The sequence below is a fragment of the Antrostomus carolinensis genome, unplaced genomic scaffold, assembly GCF_000700745.2.
Source record: "Antrostomus carolinensis isolate BGI_N321 unplaced genomic scaffold, ASM70074v2 scaffold3416, whole genome shotgun sequence".
In the NCBI taxonomy this organism is placed as follows: domain Eukaryota; kingdom Metazoa; phylum Chordata; class Aves; order Caprimulgiformes; family Caprimulgidae; genus Antrostomus; species Antrostomus carolinensis.
In genome coordinates, this window is record NW_010320996.1 from 1 (window position 1) to 15,411 (window position 15,411).

At 39.8% G+C, this 15,411-nt stretch overlaps 1 protein-coding gene across 1 annotated transcript in view; it reads left to right on the forward strand.

Moving 5' to 3' along the window:
• Positions 1-5: 5 nt before the first annotated feature.
• The window catches only part of LOC104526319 (serine protease HTRA3), a gene marked incomplete at both ends in the record, with an annotated part of 15,854 nt that continues 448 nt past the window's right edge, over positions 6-15,411 (forward strand). Inside the window, 5 exon segments of the mRNA XM_010169750.2 lie at positions 6-204; positions 9,470-9,569; positions 11,288-11,510; positions 12,374-12,568; positions 14,979-15,011. Of these exon segments, the coding sequence (XP_010168052.2) occupies positions 6-204; positions 9,470-9,569; positions 11,288-11,510; positions 12,374-12,568; positions 14,979-15,011 (750 nt within the window).

Here is a 15,411-nt window from a genome sequence, read left to right on the forward strand (position 1 = left end):
CCTGCGGGGACAGCCTCGACTGCCGCTACCCCATGGGCAAGCGCTTCGCCAAGGGGGTCTGCCAGTGCAAGCTCAGCGCCCAGGTGTGCGGCAGCGACGGCCGGACCTACGACAACATCTGCCAGCTGAAGGCGGTGAGCCGCAAGGCGCTGCAGCACGGCCTGCCCGCCGTCGCCCAGGTCCAGAAGGGAGCCTGTGAATCGGGTAGGGGCCTGATGGGGCCTGCAAAACCGGGTCCAGAAGGGAGCCTGTGAATCGGGTAGGAGCATGATGGGGCCTGCCCGAGGGGCAGAGGGTGGCGGGTGGACAGCACAGGGGCGTGCTGGTTTCCAGGCAAAGAAAAATCATGATTTTCAGTGACCTGGGATGACTGGGTGGCTCCGGGGACTGTACAAGGCTACCAAGTCAAGGCACCTCGCCTGGCTGCCAGCCATCGCTGTGGAGTGGGGAAGAGGTGCTCAGGTCTTTCCTGAAGAGCAAAAATCCTCCTTGATCCTTAGTGTGGGCTGGAGGCCTGGGGATGAGGTTTGGGAAGGTTTTCCCTCAGTAGCGTGGCCGTGGCCACCTCAGCATTGTGCATGTCGCTGCTGCAGCGCTCCCATGAGCAGGGGGCGAGTGCAAGTGACAGCGTGGAAGCCAGCTCGGTGGAGGGTGTCAGGCTGTCGGGGCAGGGCAGCCCTTACATCCTCAGCTGTCAGCCCCTCTCAAGGCAGGATGCACTGGCAGGACAGCAGTACAAGCTTGCTGTCATCCTGCCAACGCCACGTTCGTTTCATAGTGTCTACACTCACTTCTGAGGCGTTTCGGTGGCATCACCTGTGCAGGCTGTGCTGCAGATCCACTGCACCGTGGCCTCCTCGAACAGAGTGGGGACCCAGGAACACTTCTGCTCTGGGGCCTTCCCTGATGGTGTGTGGGAGGCTGATTGAATTCACCTGACAGACATCTCCTGGCAGAAAATGCCTCTTAAAGCCAGGTAGCTCAAACAGGGCAGAAAATGCACTAAGTAGTATATAAAACACCTAAAAGATAGTCTTTTGCCTGATTTGTTTTCTTTTCACAAGAATTTTTGTAGTCTTGTAGAGTCTAAAGCGGCAAAAATTGCCTGTGAACCTCCTTTACAGTTTAAAATGTTGACACTCAGGATATCAAATGGTCTTCTGTTTGCAGTAATGTACTAAGGCCTTTGTTTGGATATTGTGATAATCTATAGCAACTTCAGACTTAAATGTTTAACTTCAGAAAGTTTAGTAATCACTTAAGTTGGTAAATTTTTTTTTAGTATTAAAATAAGTCACTTTTATAGAAGTGTTAATGCTGCTAGTATCTTTTCACATACTTACTGATACATTACTTTAAGGGTTTTCTTCTACTTTTCTTATAGAGTTCCTGGAAAGAAAAAATCATATATGTAATGGAGTTTTAAATCATACATTAGTGTTTCTATTATGTCAGGTGAACCACTAGCCATCCTGTTTATTCACAGATAGAAAACTTGCCAAAATTATTGGAAAAGGTCAAAGGGAAAAGGGCTACTATTGTAACCATTTTGTGAACAGGGGACCTTTCATGTGTCAAGCTGGTGAGAGAAGGTAAACTGGTGTAGAGAGGGAGGAGGTGAAATGATATTCCTGGAGTTCCATTAGGAGTATCTTGTCAGAGCCAAGAATTGCTCCAGATGCCAACCTCCAGGGGCAATGGTCAATCTCTCCAGTATTCTGTAGTTATAAATTGCTGTTTGCCTGTTCCTTTTCACATCAGCATCCATTAGCTGTAGTACTCCTAATACTTGGTTGGAACTGATCCATGTGGAATAATCAGTGTTTAACCAAAATGAGTGAGCTAGCCTGCATCTAAGGGCTTACTGAGTGCTTGGGGTTTGGTATATGTGTTTGGTATATATTTTCTTTAAGGAATCCTTCTGAATCTACTATTAATAGGCTGAGGAATTTGGAGCTCTGAGGTAGAGGCAACATTTTTTTATTTTTATTTTTTTCAGCAACTAGTTAAGTGTTCACTTTATTTTGGCTTTGTTTTTTGTCCCAGAAAGCCTCGGCTTAGATGAAGCATCTGGTTCTCTGTTAAGTTCTAAATTTTTTTTTATTCAATTCTACAGCTGCACAAACTGAAGCTCAAAGAAACCGAGTGTCTTGCCCAAGGTCAGACTGAGTTGGTGGTTGAGCCAGGAATAGAACTCAATTATGGTATTTTTTTTAATTTTTTTTAAACAATAACATGCAATGGCTGTAATGAGAGGTTTAGAAGAAAGTCGACAGTTTAAAATTACTGTTGAGTTTCTCTGTTTTCCCTGTTCTTGAAAGAAATCTGGCCTCAGATGACTCAGAGTTTGAAGGGCTAAGCTAGCTATGAAGAAAATCCAGTTTTACTTAACCATACATATATTAAAACAATGTCAGATAATGGTAACCTTACCTAGTGTGACTTAGGCCATTTTCAGAACATGCAGTGACCTTGAAGAGCAGCTTTTGAAGTGTCCACTCCTCTCCATTTCCAGTTGCTTATGTAGATGCTAAGTTAGATTCTGGCTGTCATAAACCAAGGTGGGCTGAGAAAACTTAGCTGGTTTCCTGGTGACGGAAGTCTGGTGAATGAGGATACCTGAAAAAGGAATAGTAAAGGAGGCAGACAGGAAGGGAGGAAAGAGATGCCCAGGTTGACTGAGTGATAATTCCAAAACTGACAGAATTTAAAATATTTTTTTCCTTGTTGAAGGCCAGGATCAGCTTGAAGAACACCATGGCAAATTGCAGGTTTTGGATACAGTGTACTAAAGGAGGTGTGTACTGCATGGAGATACAAGTGCTGTTCTTCAGTATGCTTATACCCTGAAAACTGTTACTCAAACAGTTAGCCTTATGCATCTGAACAGGGTCATGGACTTTTCTGAAATTCTAATAAGAGCAATCTGCAGAACTCCTAGGCAAATTTAAACTATATGCTACAAATATTAGTATTTTTCCTCTTCAATACTGCATACCTTAATATATGGGAATTTTCTGAAGCTGCTAGCTTTTTCCTGCCTTCTGTCACCTACTGTGGTAAAGAGAAGCTATTACAGGCTAGTGTGTAAGTAGTGGCATATATGGAAGACAACCTCTTTAATCAAAGACCTGTTCTTCAAGAGCCTTGTTTTTCACTGCAGCAAATTTAACAATGTCACTTCTCAATCTACTGAAGTGTCAGATTCCTCACTCAAAGGATTCACAAGGTCACCTGCAATCTATGGGAAACTTTTGTCAGACTTTCTTGCACGAAGGGCTGTTTATGATCTCTCAGTACAACTTTCTTAGTAGAGTTAATAATTCCCTGCAATGTTCTTTTACTAATGGCTTATGTGAAGACAGTTCAGATGTCAAAAGATTTTTATTTTCTCACCTAGGATGTGGAAGCAATTTATTTATTCATTTATTTATTTTAATAAGGGTGCTATTTTGACTGTGCAACAAGGAAAACTGAAAGTTTGATTAGAAAACCTCTGAGGAAAGAAGTTCCAGAAAACAAGTGTGTTGGCTTTGACACTGATACTTTGAAGGATTCTGCCTGAGAATGTTTGTCCTCTGCATTGGTTAACTGAAGTCACTCTCAGAAAGTGGTCATGATGTAAAGCCTCACCCATGTCAGTCTAGTCTTTGCAAGGTAGGAGCCTAAAAGTTCAGTTCCCTAAAAGAAACATTTGTAATACAACTAATGTATGAGCAGAGTCATTGCACACAGTTCTGTGTGGGGTGTTTGGAGTGTGCCTGTACATAACCCTGAAGATACAGAGGAATGACAGAGCATATTGCATTTCTGAGAAACTAGCCCAGTATGAGATTAACTGAAGTCTCCTACTAGTATTGTCATCAAAACCTTACAGCTGCCACCAGCTGTATTTGGGGAAATGCATCACAAGGTATTGGCTGGACAGGCAAATTCTAGTCGCATTCCTTTACTGCTGAAATTCTTATGTCTGAATTTGTTTTGAGTTTCTGCAGGTGAGGTTGAATATTGTACAGTGTTTGGTAAATATTTAGAGTGTAGTATTTAACTGCTTTGTATAGGATAGCTAACAGGAAAGAGATGTTCTCATTTTGTCTCCTTATGAAAGTCACTTGGGAAGGAGATGTAACTAGCATCTCAAGTTAGCGAGGCAGTGAGGTGTCTGTGCCTGGAAGGCTCATGCCAGTCTGTCTCTGTCTGGCCATTGTGATTGCTGCACTGCACAAAAAAGCCACTTTGGTGTTGGTTCACCAAATTGTTTTCATCTGTGCACGGTAGATATCCATTGTATAAACAAGTTGCCTGAACCATAATGTGGCATTAAACTCACCAAGGCTTTATGGTCAGTGCACAGCTATGCAACTTGATCTTAATGCTGAATTCATCAGAAAAGCTGCCCATGAACCTATGTTTCCAGCAGATGTTTCTGTTTTTTAAGCAGAGACATTATAATCTTTTATTTGTCTTTCATTTCTTTCCATGAAAGCACAGTAGGGACCGTGTTTATCCCTGGTGATCAGATCTGCCAGGTTGCAGTCCTCCCTTAGACATAATAATTTTGCTGAACATACAGATCTTTGCTGAAGCTGGTTTTAAAAGCGGGCAGGGGAACAGCCTTCAAAGAATGAGTTTCCCAGGCTCACAAATTCTTAATGAATATAAAATTGCAATACAATGTAATATATTTAAGAAAGCATTGAACGTGAATTGATTTGATACTACAGGGAGTAAGCTGGCAGATACTCAGAAAGTTTCAGTCTTCTGCAAGTGTAAATGGGCTTAGCTTTGTAGCTTTGTTGTCTTCAGTGGGACAATTTATTTCTGCTAATTTTTTTTTCAGCTCTCTTGGTACTAGGTTAACTCTACAAATTTGTTGCTGATTTACAGCAGTATTAATGAGATTGGAGTGGGTCTATTGTCTCTGCAAAAAAGTAAATACAACGCTATTAAATGAACTCATAGCCTGTAGATAACACTACTATACTGGAAAAATATTAAGCTGATAATAAGGATACTCCTACTTGACAGGCACTTCAGTGTAGTAGGAGCCCATAGAACTGGAAATGTAAGATCAAATCTTACAAAACAGTGTGAACATCTTTAACTCCAGTTTATGCACTTACATCCAAATCTGGATTTTGAGTGTTCTGTGAGAGGACCTGGAGAGTTTCTGAAGATCTAATCACTGAATTTAAATGGTAGGATGTGAGTTCAGATCTGCTGGAAATCTAGTTTGTGGCTATGGAACAGATTGGGAAAATCTAGTTCTTTTGATTAAGAAGTATGTAGGCAGCTAAAGACTCATACAGTATAAATTTGTTTTTACTTCAAGTACAATCTGGTTGCAGCACCTTTGATATCTTGATTATGCAACAGATAGTTAATTGGATTAAATTATGGCTCTTTTCCAAGATAAATTAGCTTTGGTTAGTGTGGGGTTATGTTGAACACACAGTAATAACATGGAAAATGATGGATGTTGTTGAGAGACCTTTGAAAAAGTACGTGGCAAATCTCAGTAGGTCAATAGGTCAAAATACACAAAGCTGCTGTAAACTCCGAGCTTTTACACTCACACTCCAGCAGAGGTCTGAGAGAAGTGTGAGACTGCAAGACAGCAAAAGTGTCCGTCAGGGGGGGAAGCAAGAAAGAAAAATACACGTGTTTAATTTTATGTTTTAGTAAGAACAGTAGCAACAGCTAATGTCTGCTGACTAATGCCAATTAAAGGGTAGATTCAAGGTCTGCCATGAAGCCCTCATTCTGCTGCTACAGTTATAACACTTGTTTTCAGGGGGACCTTATACAACTTATACAATTTTGGATGTTGCTTCCTTCTTCAGTTTCTCAGGCTGCAGTTCCTCCCTTTTAAATTATATTGAGAACTTCTGACAAAAACCAACAGTTTAATAATTGTGCATTAAAATGTTTATTAATAATAACTAACATTTCAGTTAGCTTTAATAGGGCTGTATTTGTGAGAGTAAATGTTAGTTTGCAGTTACATCTTCCAAGTCGATAGTTTGAGTTATTGGGAAGTCATATAATGTGTTTAAAGGTTCTTATCACACCCAGCTTGCAGAGAATGATTCAAGAGACATCAGTTTCTATGAAGGCACCTCAACTTTGTAAGTTAGTTTTCAACAGTATTTAGTCCCCACCAGACACTATGAAGAATAGCTCATCTCTAATCAAACCAGTAAATCTTCAGCTACACCTTTCTTACAAAGTTTGCATGTCTCTTATTCTTGATCCTCCTTTGTTTCAAATTTTCCCTTAATATATAGTGCAGATTTGGATGCACCTTCAGGTTTGGGTATTCTTGTCTTCTAACCCCAGCAGTGAGATTCTAGACTTATGCTCAGACTGAGAAATGCTTTCACTATGGTATGGAAAGAAGACAAGCTATGCTTCAGTTTTATAGTCTCCTCTCTGTATTGCTGCATTTTATTTTCTTTGTCTCTTTCCATGTTTACATTCACCTTCTACCTCTTTCAGACTTTTTCACTCTACCTACGTCAAATCTTACCTGGAAAGTCACTGCCACCCATGATGTTTCTCTGGTGGCTACTCCGGAGTGGTGCAAAACAGAGTTCTTTGGCAGGCGTCCTCCTCTGCTTTTGTCCATGTGCAATGCTGTGACAGTTTGGCATGGGCAGGACAGTTCAGCACTCAGCAGATGCAAAGGGATTTAGTTGCCCTGTCTCACATAGAGCTGTGCTGATTTACACCAACTGAAAGCCTGCATTCACCATGCTTTTGCCCACTGATTCTCTTCTAGTTCATCATCTGAGGGTCTAGCCAACTGTCCTTCATAGATGCATAGTCACTTCTATGAAGATAAATGTGATGATAGTATTATCATCAGTGAACACTGCTGTGTGTGCAAGCATTCAAAGTCATGTTAGTAGACTGTAAAGGATATACTGGATAATCAGGCAAACTGCTTGTGAACTGAAGGTAAGATGATCTTCAGTGGCCCAGTAAGCAAAATAAATAGGTGTATTGTGCTTACATCTGACTGTCCTCTGTGATTCCTGTTTGCAGTGTCTCTTTTAAACTAAGTACTGAAACAAGCATATTCAACTGATTAAAGGGATTTTTTGGAGTGCGTGAGAATGTGCATAAAAATAATATACTGAATCTAGTCCTGCCAAGTTGTTCCTTCTGTTTATACCATAACATATACATTTAGCTTGCTAAATGTAAGCATGGTTTCTTTCCCCTCAGAAGTAAATCCTATGTCCAGTAACAGGAAAGAGAACTCATGGACTTGTATGGAGAAATGCCTAATTGTCTTGATCTGCTTTCTTCAATACTTTCTTCTTTGGTACCAGTGTTGCGTCCATTTCATAAGTTCCTGTCTTTGCTTCAGGTCTTTTGAATACTGTGGTAATGTAAGGCCTCTCACTTTCTGACCTTATAGGGCCTTTAACACTTTATTGTGAAAGCTTCAGAGACACTACAGGAACTATAACAACTAGTTCTCTGTCACCCACTAGCTTACAAAGTCATTCAAAGAATAGAATAGAACACTGAAGCATCTTTTTTGTAACTAGATCAGACTCCATTGTGCTGTAATCTTCATATTCATCCCAAGTAATTTACAAGTTACACAGTTTAATGGTCAGTAAAACATCTGTAGACAAGGATTGGTGAAAATGGTCTTTGAATTAAGAACTACACAGAATACCAAAATGCATTACCTCTCTCTTAAACTTCTCTCTCCTTTCTTTACTGTGTATCTTTCCTTTTTGTGTGATGGCTTCTACCCACCTTCCTTTTAAAGACTTGGGTAAAGGACAACTGATGAAAGAAAAGTATATACTTTCAGAAAACAGAATATGTATCTGGGCTCATTACTATGTTATGTGATCTAGAAAAGGGAAGATCTAGAACCCTTAAAGCCAGGTGTTGACTTGGTACACAAGAGCTCTTGTGGAGTAAGTTCATCCTTCAGCATGAGTTGAAGTTAAAGCAAATCATGATGGTGCAAAGCATCACTTCTGAAGAGTTGATATTGTTTATCCCTGCTGACTAAGTGGCAGAAAGATAAATATATTTCCTGAGATAAACAGAAAGCCAAAAATGTTATTGCTGTATTTCATTACAGCTGGTTTGCTCCCTTCCCTAGATCTTGTAGTTAAGTTGAAAGCATCAGGCTGTGAACATGAAAGATTGTTATTTGAGTGTGGTGATATGTCCCCTAGCATATGTTTAACATGTGGTGATATGTCCCCATGTATTAGGAATTGCTGATAACTATGACATTCTAGCATAAGCAGTATTATTACTTTGTGATGTTGTGATATGAGGAGCCAGGATGTTGTCACATTAGAAACCAGGATGCTGTGGGCTTTTTTCTCTCTCTTCAAAGATCTTCATTCCACAGAATTATATCCAGTATTTGTAAATGCTGTGTATAGTGCTGTTTAACGTAGGACTGCACTGGCTTTCATCAGAACACTTAGTATTTAGCAATCTATTGCTATGCCCAGCTGCTTGTGACAACTTAAATGTGAATTTGTAAAACTTTTTAGGTTCCAAAGTTATAGTTTGCAGCAGGTTTCTAATGTCTACTTCAAAAAGTCCTAACTTGAGTTCTAAATGCAGTTCCCAAATACTGCAACTATATTAGTCAGCACTTGTTAGGCCACCTCTAGAATACTGCGTCCAGTTTGGGACCCCTCAATACAAGAAACTCACAAACTGGAGTGGGTTCTGGAGGGGGTCATGAGGATAGTTGGGAGGGCTGGACATATCTCCTGTGAGAAGAAGCTGAGGGACTGGGCTTGTTCAGCCTGGAGAAAAGAGAGATTCAGGAGGACCTGAGAGCAGGCTTCCTGTACTCATGGGGAAGACACCAGAAAGGTGGAGCCAGGCTCTTTACAGTGGTGCATAACAGGAGGATGGGAGACAGTGGGCATGAGTTGAAACATGGGTTTCAACAAGAGACTAGATACGACAAAAACTTTTACTTCATGGAGGACAGTGAAGTAGTGGAACAAGCTGCCCAGAGAGCTTCTGGAGTCCCCATTCTTGGAGGTTTGCAAGTCGCAACTGGACAGAGCCTTTGAACAACCTGCTCTGCCTTTGTAGCTGACCCAGCTTTGAGCAGGAGACTGAACTAGAGACTTCCTGAGGTCCCTTCCAAGCTGACTTATCCTATGACCCTATGTGTTTTGCATAATAATTAGTAGATATCCTGAGAAAAATACTTCAGACAAGGCTTGTAGACTTCCAAGAAAGTCAAATAACTTATAGTGAAGTGATGCTGATGTTTAATTTTCTCAGGATCAAGCATACTGGATAAGTTTTGAACACTTAAAGACTTTGATTCCTTTTCCAATACACATTTGGAAGCTATCCCAGCAGGACAAACAGACCAATTCAAAGCATATTTATCTCACCTACTTGGTAAAAAAGGGTGTTGTCTTATTAACATATCCAATTCTTTCTGCTAGTATAGGTCACCTACAGTCCAGCAGCCCAAGATACAAATTCAACTTCATAGCAGATGTGGTAGAAAAGATTGCACCTGCGGTTGTGCACATTGAACTTTTCCTCAGGTAACAACTTACAATTCTTTGTATTTTAATTGTATTGTTTAACAAAGGTCTGCAAAGATTTTCCAACTTTAATTTTGAATTCTTGAAGTTCACAAAATACTCTGGAACATTACAGCAGACTCATTTATCCGGAAAACCATTTCTGTGTTTTGTTCCCATTTAGTAGATCTATTTTGTTTGGCTTATAGTCTTTACAGTACTTTACAATACATATGTCTGCCATAAAATAAGTTTATCTCATCTTCACTAAAATTTGTTTCTTGTTGGATTATGTTTATTATCTCAGTCTAAAAAAAAAAACACCAAAAAACCCAAGTCCAGAAGGTAAGCTGGAAAAACATAGCTCCTTGTTGCCTATTCCACTTTCAATGAGAGGAGATTTTATTTTGACAGGGAGAACATTAAGAGTTAGCACGTTGACCAGATGTGACCTATCTAAACAAAAAAATGATTTCTGATAGGGAAAAAAATGTACTAAATTTGCTGACCAGAACATACTAATACTTAGTGTACTGAAGCTGGAGCTGAGGCAGCAAGTTTAACATTGAGTGCTCTAAACAACCTGGGAGGCAGGTTTAACATTGAGTGCTCAAACCAACCTGCTGTCAGAACAAATTACTGCAAATATTATATGTACTCCATTACTTCAATACCTTTCTGCTTGGAGTACTCTAATTTTGCATAGGCTTAAGAATTTCTTGGAGAATTTTTATAGGCTTTTTTAATATGCAAAATCGAGATAATAATGTTTTCTAAGACATAGCTTTACGCACGTGGTGATTGGTCTTTTGAGAGAATGTTTAAGTTGGAAGATGTTTAAAATCTTTGTATATGTAGTTAAGATTGTTCTTTCCCTGTAAGTAAATGTTTGTCCAGCAGCCTGCTGGGCATTAATTGTGATACTGCCTTCTTCCTGGGATTGGCTCCAATTCTTTACTGCTGAATAGCTCAGAACTTTCAATTTCCTAATAAGGACCACGTTTTGGAAGAAAGAAGAATTTGTGGACCTTTTCTCATCTTCTACTGCCCAGGCACTTTCTGTTCCCCTTACAAATCTAAGGTGATTACAGCAATTGTTCATAGAGAAAAGCTGTAATACTTTACACAGTTTATAAAGTCTTTTAACTATCTATATTGCAGCAAGTGTTGTTTCCCAACAAGTTTTACCTATTGTGTTTTTGATTTATTTTCTGTCCCATTCCCACAGTCCTTTCAGTTTCCAGACATGCTTTTTCCTGCCAGTCTACAATTGGGCTTCATGATTCCTTGAGATGTCACCTCCTCCTTTACTCCTCTGTGAGGCTGCAAGGTTCCTCCTTCTTCCTTTTTTCTCGTTACAGGATCAGTCCATTTGTCAGCCTTACTATTTCCTGTCATTTTCTTCCTATATAGAAGCAGCAACCGGTTAGATGAGATGAGCTCCTCCTCCTTCTCATTTTGTCACCTAGCCTCTGTAAAGATAGAATTAGAAACCAAAGGAAAATAAAGCTGCAGGTTGTCTGAAAACCTTAGTTCCCATTTCCCTGGCTGACTAAAAGCAATCACATTTTTCAGAAAAGGATCCATTCTTTGTCGGTTTTTAAATTTAATTTTTCTCAGGGTTGTAACATTGGTCATCAAATGCTTTGTTATTTCTCAGGATGAGAGGTGGTAAATGATTTCTAATGTAATCTTCTCTAAGTTATGTTTCCCTTAATAATTATTTGCTTTTTGTACAGGCACCCTCTGTTTGGTCGAAATGTCCCACTTTCCAGTGGATCTGGGTTTATTATGTCTGATTCTGGTTTAATTGTGACCAATGCCCACGTGGTGTCAAGCACCAATGCTATATCAGGGAGACAACAATTGAAAGTGCAGCTACAGAATGGAGATACCTATGAAGCAACTATCAGAGACATTGACAAGAAATCTGACATTGCAACAATAAAGATTCACCCTAAGGTGAGTGGCATAAACAGATGAATTAATTAATTTGGGAACCCTATTTCAGTTTCATTCAGCACAGAGTGATTGGCTGGAATATACATTCAAGGATTCCTTGGAAATATATCTGGGGAAAACGATGTGTGACGGAGCACTGGAATAGGCTGCCCAGAGAGGTTGTGGAGTCTCCATCTCTGGAGATGTTCAAAACCTACCTGGATGCTTTCCTGTAGGGAACCTGCTTTAGCAGGGGGGTTGGACTAGATGATCTGCCGAGGTCCCTTCCAACCCCTATGATTCTGTGATGTACTGAACACACAGTTTCTGTGGGCCTGGAAGTTTTTAATATCTTAGAATTAAATTACTTTGTCTTCTGTGCTAGGAACTGCTAAAAAAAGAAGAAAAAAATGCAGCTTAGTTAACAGACGACCAGATTCTGCTGTCTTTACCTGAAGGCCCAAGCCATTTTGGCTAGTCCTTCTAGCTTTGTGCCAATACATGGACTGCAAGATGGTGCATAGTGTAGGGAGAGTGGCAGGCTGGTCAATATATGGTTTGTATGCTATTTCTAGGAGGAGGATGGAACAATCTGCTGGAAAAGGGGAAATCTCTTTCAGAATCTTGATGGCTTTTTTTTCTGGATGAAATTGAAAGGTCCTGCTGCTAGCAGTTTGGTTCTGAATACAGTTTAAAGCAGTAACACTCTGCAGTATAATAATTTCACCTGGCATTAAGTTTTAGGTATATGATAGTGCATGACTCTTTCATTAATATAATGGAAATTACATGTTCTTAACTTCTTTTTAGTTTTTGATCTTTACAATCAAGTTATTTTCAGGTATAAATTAATGCTTATTTCTTTCTTTCTGTGTTTATTCAAGAAAAAACTACCAGTATTGTTACTGGGACACTCTGCTGATCTGAGGCCAGGAGAATTTGTGGTGGCAATTGGAAGTCCGTTTGCCTTACAGAACACTGTGACAACAGGTATTGTCAGCACTGCTCAGCGAGATGGCAAAGAACTTGGCCTGCGGGACTCGGATATGGATTACGTTCAGACAGATGCTATTATCAATGTAAGTACTGGGTATGTGAGGAGATGAGCTTCACAGTCCTGGGACCTTGAAATCCCCATGTATTCAGCATGGAAGTGTGTGCTCTGAAAGGTGAATCCACTAAATAAAAGCAGCTTTGTTTAAAATCAGTGAGAGACGCTTTTTATAGAAGACTATGCAGTGTCTGTAAGTTGTGTTCAGGCATTAGTGTTGTGAAAGGTATGTTAAATAAAACTGCCTTCTTTGAGGTTGTCTATAAAGATGTTGCATATGACAGACCCTTCTCATTCTGTAGATCTCCTGCCGATACAACAGTGTATACAATGTGTTGATTTCCTCCTGTCTATACAACACATGGTTGTATAAACCAGCAGTAAATCAACACATTTCTCTCTCTGCTTGTTCAGTTGATCTGGCCAAGCAAGCTGTAGAGTAGAGCCAACGTTTCTTTCATCTCCGTGCGCTAGAACCATGTGGAGTAGTCAAGTTGATAGTATCTGCTTCAATTTAATTACTTGTTTTCCTTTTGCACATCACATACTACAAGTAAAAATCTAGATGTAAAATAACATAAAGTTTGAGATACAGCTTGGAGTTAAGGGACCTAGCACTGCACGTTGTATAGAAATACATGAAAATTATATCCCTTCACAGCAGCTTGGAGAAGTCCAAACAGCTTAAGTAAAGTCCTTGGGTGTGTATATAACTTGTGGTGATTCTAAAAAGAGCACTGCACGCATATGTGAGGTAGAAAATGGCCTGAAGTTTTATGGCTTAAATCTGTTATACATTGAAAGGAAAATATTTTCAGCATTTATTTGCTGGACTTCAATATCAAATTTGACATAACAAGTCATAATATTTAGCGTTTTACACACACAAAGTGTTTCACAAGTACTTAGTGTTAACAGACTTGTAGAGAGAAATTATAAAGAAAAAAAGGGAGTAATTACTTTTTGTGCTAAGGTATGGTATAAAAGTGAGTTTTTTCAAAAGCTGTTGTATGATCCAGGAGCTGAACCTCTTAAGACATCTAATTAGAATTACTTTCTTAAGCTGTAAAAGGAAAATAGAAAAACTTATGCAAAATGGGTTACTTGGGAGCACACATTGAATTGGTGGCAGAGACAGAATTAGAACATGGGATTCTTGACTTCACGCCTATCCACATTCCTCAAGATCAAACATCCTTGCATATACTTAGGCATTTACTGCCCTCAATAAAAAGCTAATGAGCAAGTTTAGACAAGGATAGCAGAGTGTGTCCGATAATGCTAAACAAATGGAATAGTGATAGTAAAGGAGGTAAGGAAAATGACAATATATTTGAATTACTTTGCCATCTGAGAACAAAAAAGTGTGGAGATAGTCCCTGGCAAAGGGATGCTTTGTGCTTAGCTAATGCACTCGTTTTCTCCTGAGAATGGGAGGAGTTTGAGAGCTGGTCTATTCAGAGCATTCCTGTGGCTCAGCCAAGACTTTCCTGCAGGAATGTGCATGCAGCTGCCTTCTGAGAAATGCTAGAACAGTGGGAACATGGGGCAGAAGAAGACAGGGCCATACGTTCCTAAATGGAGCTATACTGCTCCTGCCGAAGTTCTTTTATCGCCACATCCATCAAGGAGAGGACAAGTGAATAAAAGATAATATGCTGAGGAAGGCTGAAAAATTATCTTGGTTCCTCTATGTCAGTCAGACACAAAAATCAAGCGTGTATCCTCTGATGACTGAAAAGATACAATGTAAGAAATGGATTTTTTGTTTAAACTCAAACTTCGAAGCTGATTTCAAAACTTTAATGTCTGTGTTATTCTTCTGAGAATGTATAAGGTTTGCCCAGTGCTATCAAAGTGTAAACAGTTTATATAGCTGATGTTGCTGTCATGCATCACTTGGCTTTTGTTTATTTTGAGTGGTAAGTTGCTGCTCTTGGCTGTTTAGTAGACCTACTTGAAAACTGGCCTCACTCTAAAACAAACTTGTTCAGCCAACATGAAGATGGTCAAGGAACTTCTCCAACTCCCATTTCCTGTAGTCCTGTTGGATGTTTCCTTTGAAGGCCATTGGGTATTAGGCAATTTCAGACTGCTCAGAGCTGCTATATGTACTTCCTAGAGAGGGCTACAAGTCTGTGGTTACTAAACCAGTCCTTACATAATACCTACCTCATAGCAGTCCACTGTGATTAAACACCTAAAGCACTGTGTTCTCTGCTACAGTGTAAGAGAGACTGATGGTGTTACAAACCAAAGTGGTGAATAAAACTACTGAAGAACTGTACATGCCCTGTAATCCTCTGTGGTCAATATTCAGTGCTGCCTAGAAATGACCTGCTCTTTCATTTAGTTCAATCAAAATACTGTTTGAAATGAAATTTGCATTTCCTACAATGAAACAACAATTTATTTTTCCCTTATATCATTTTTAACAGTATGGCAACTCTGGAGGGCCTCTAGTTAATCTGGTAAGTCCAGGTGACTTGATTTTTGTTTTATTTTGTTTCAAGAGCTAGTTTGAAATAAGTGGGAGGACATTTTGTTTAGAAGATTCATAGGTCACACCAGCTTCCAGTCATTCAAGCTAATGGTAGGCAGATACCCTGAAGCTAATACCAACTATGCAAATAAGGTCTCAGTTCATATACCATTGAAAAACATTTCCCCATAGAGCAGAGGAAATTTTACACAGCAGTGAGGAAAAGGGGATCTGGTGGGAGTAGTTATGCTCATTCACACTATGAAACCTGGGTTTCATGGCCAAGTTGGGACCTGGTTAATCCGCACAACTGATTTGAAAGGAGGTTGCTTTAAACTAACACTGATTTTGCAGGTGGGTGAATTGTGGCTGTAGTGGTAGTAGCAACT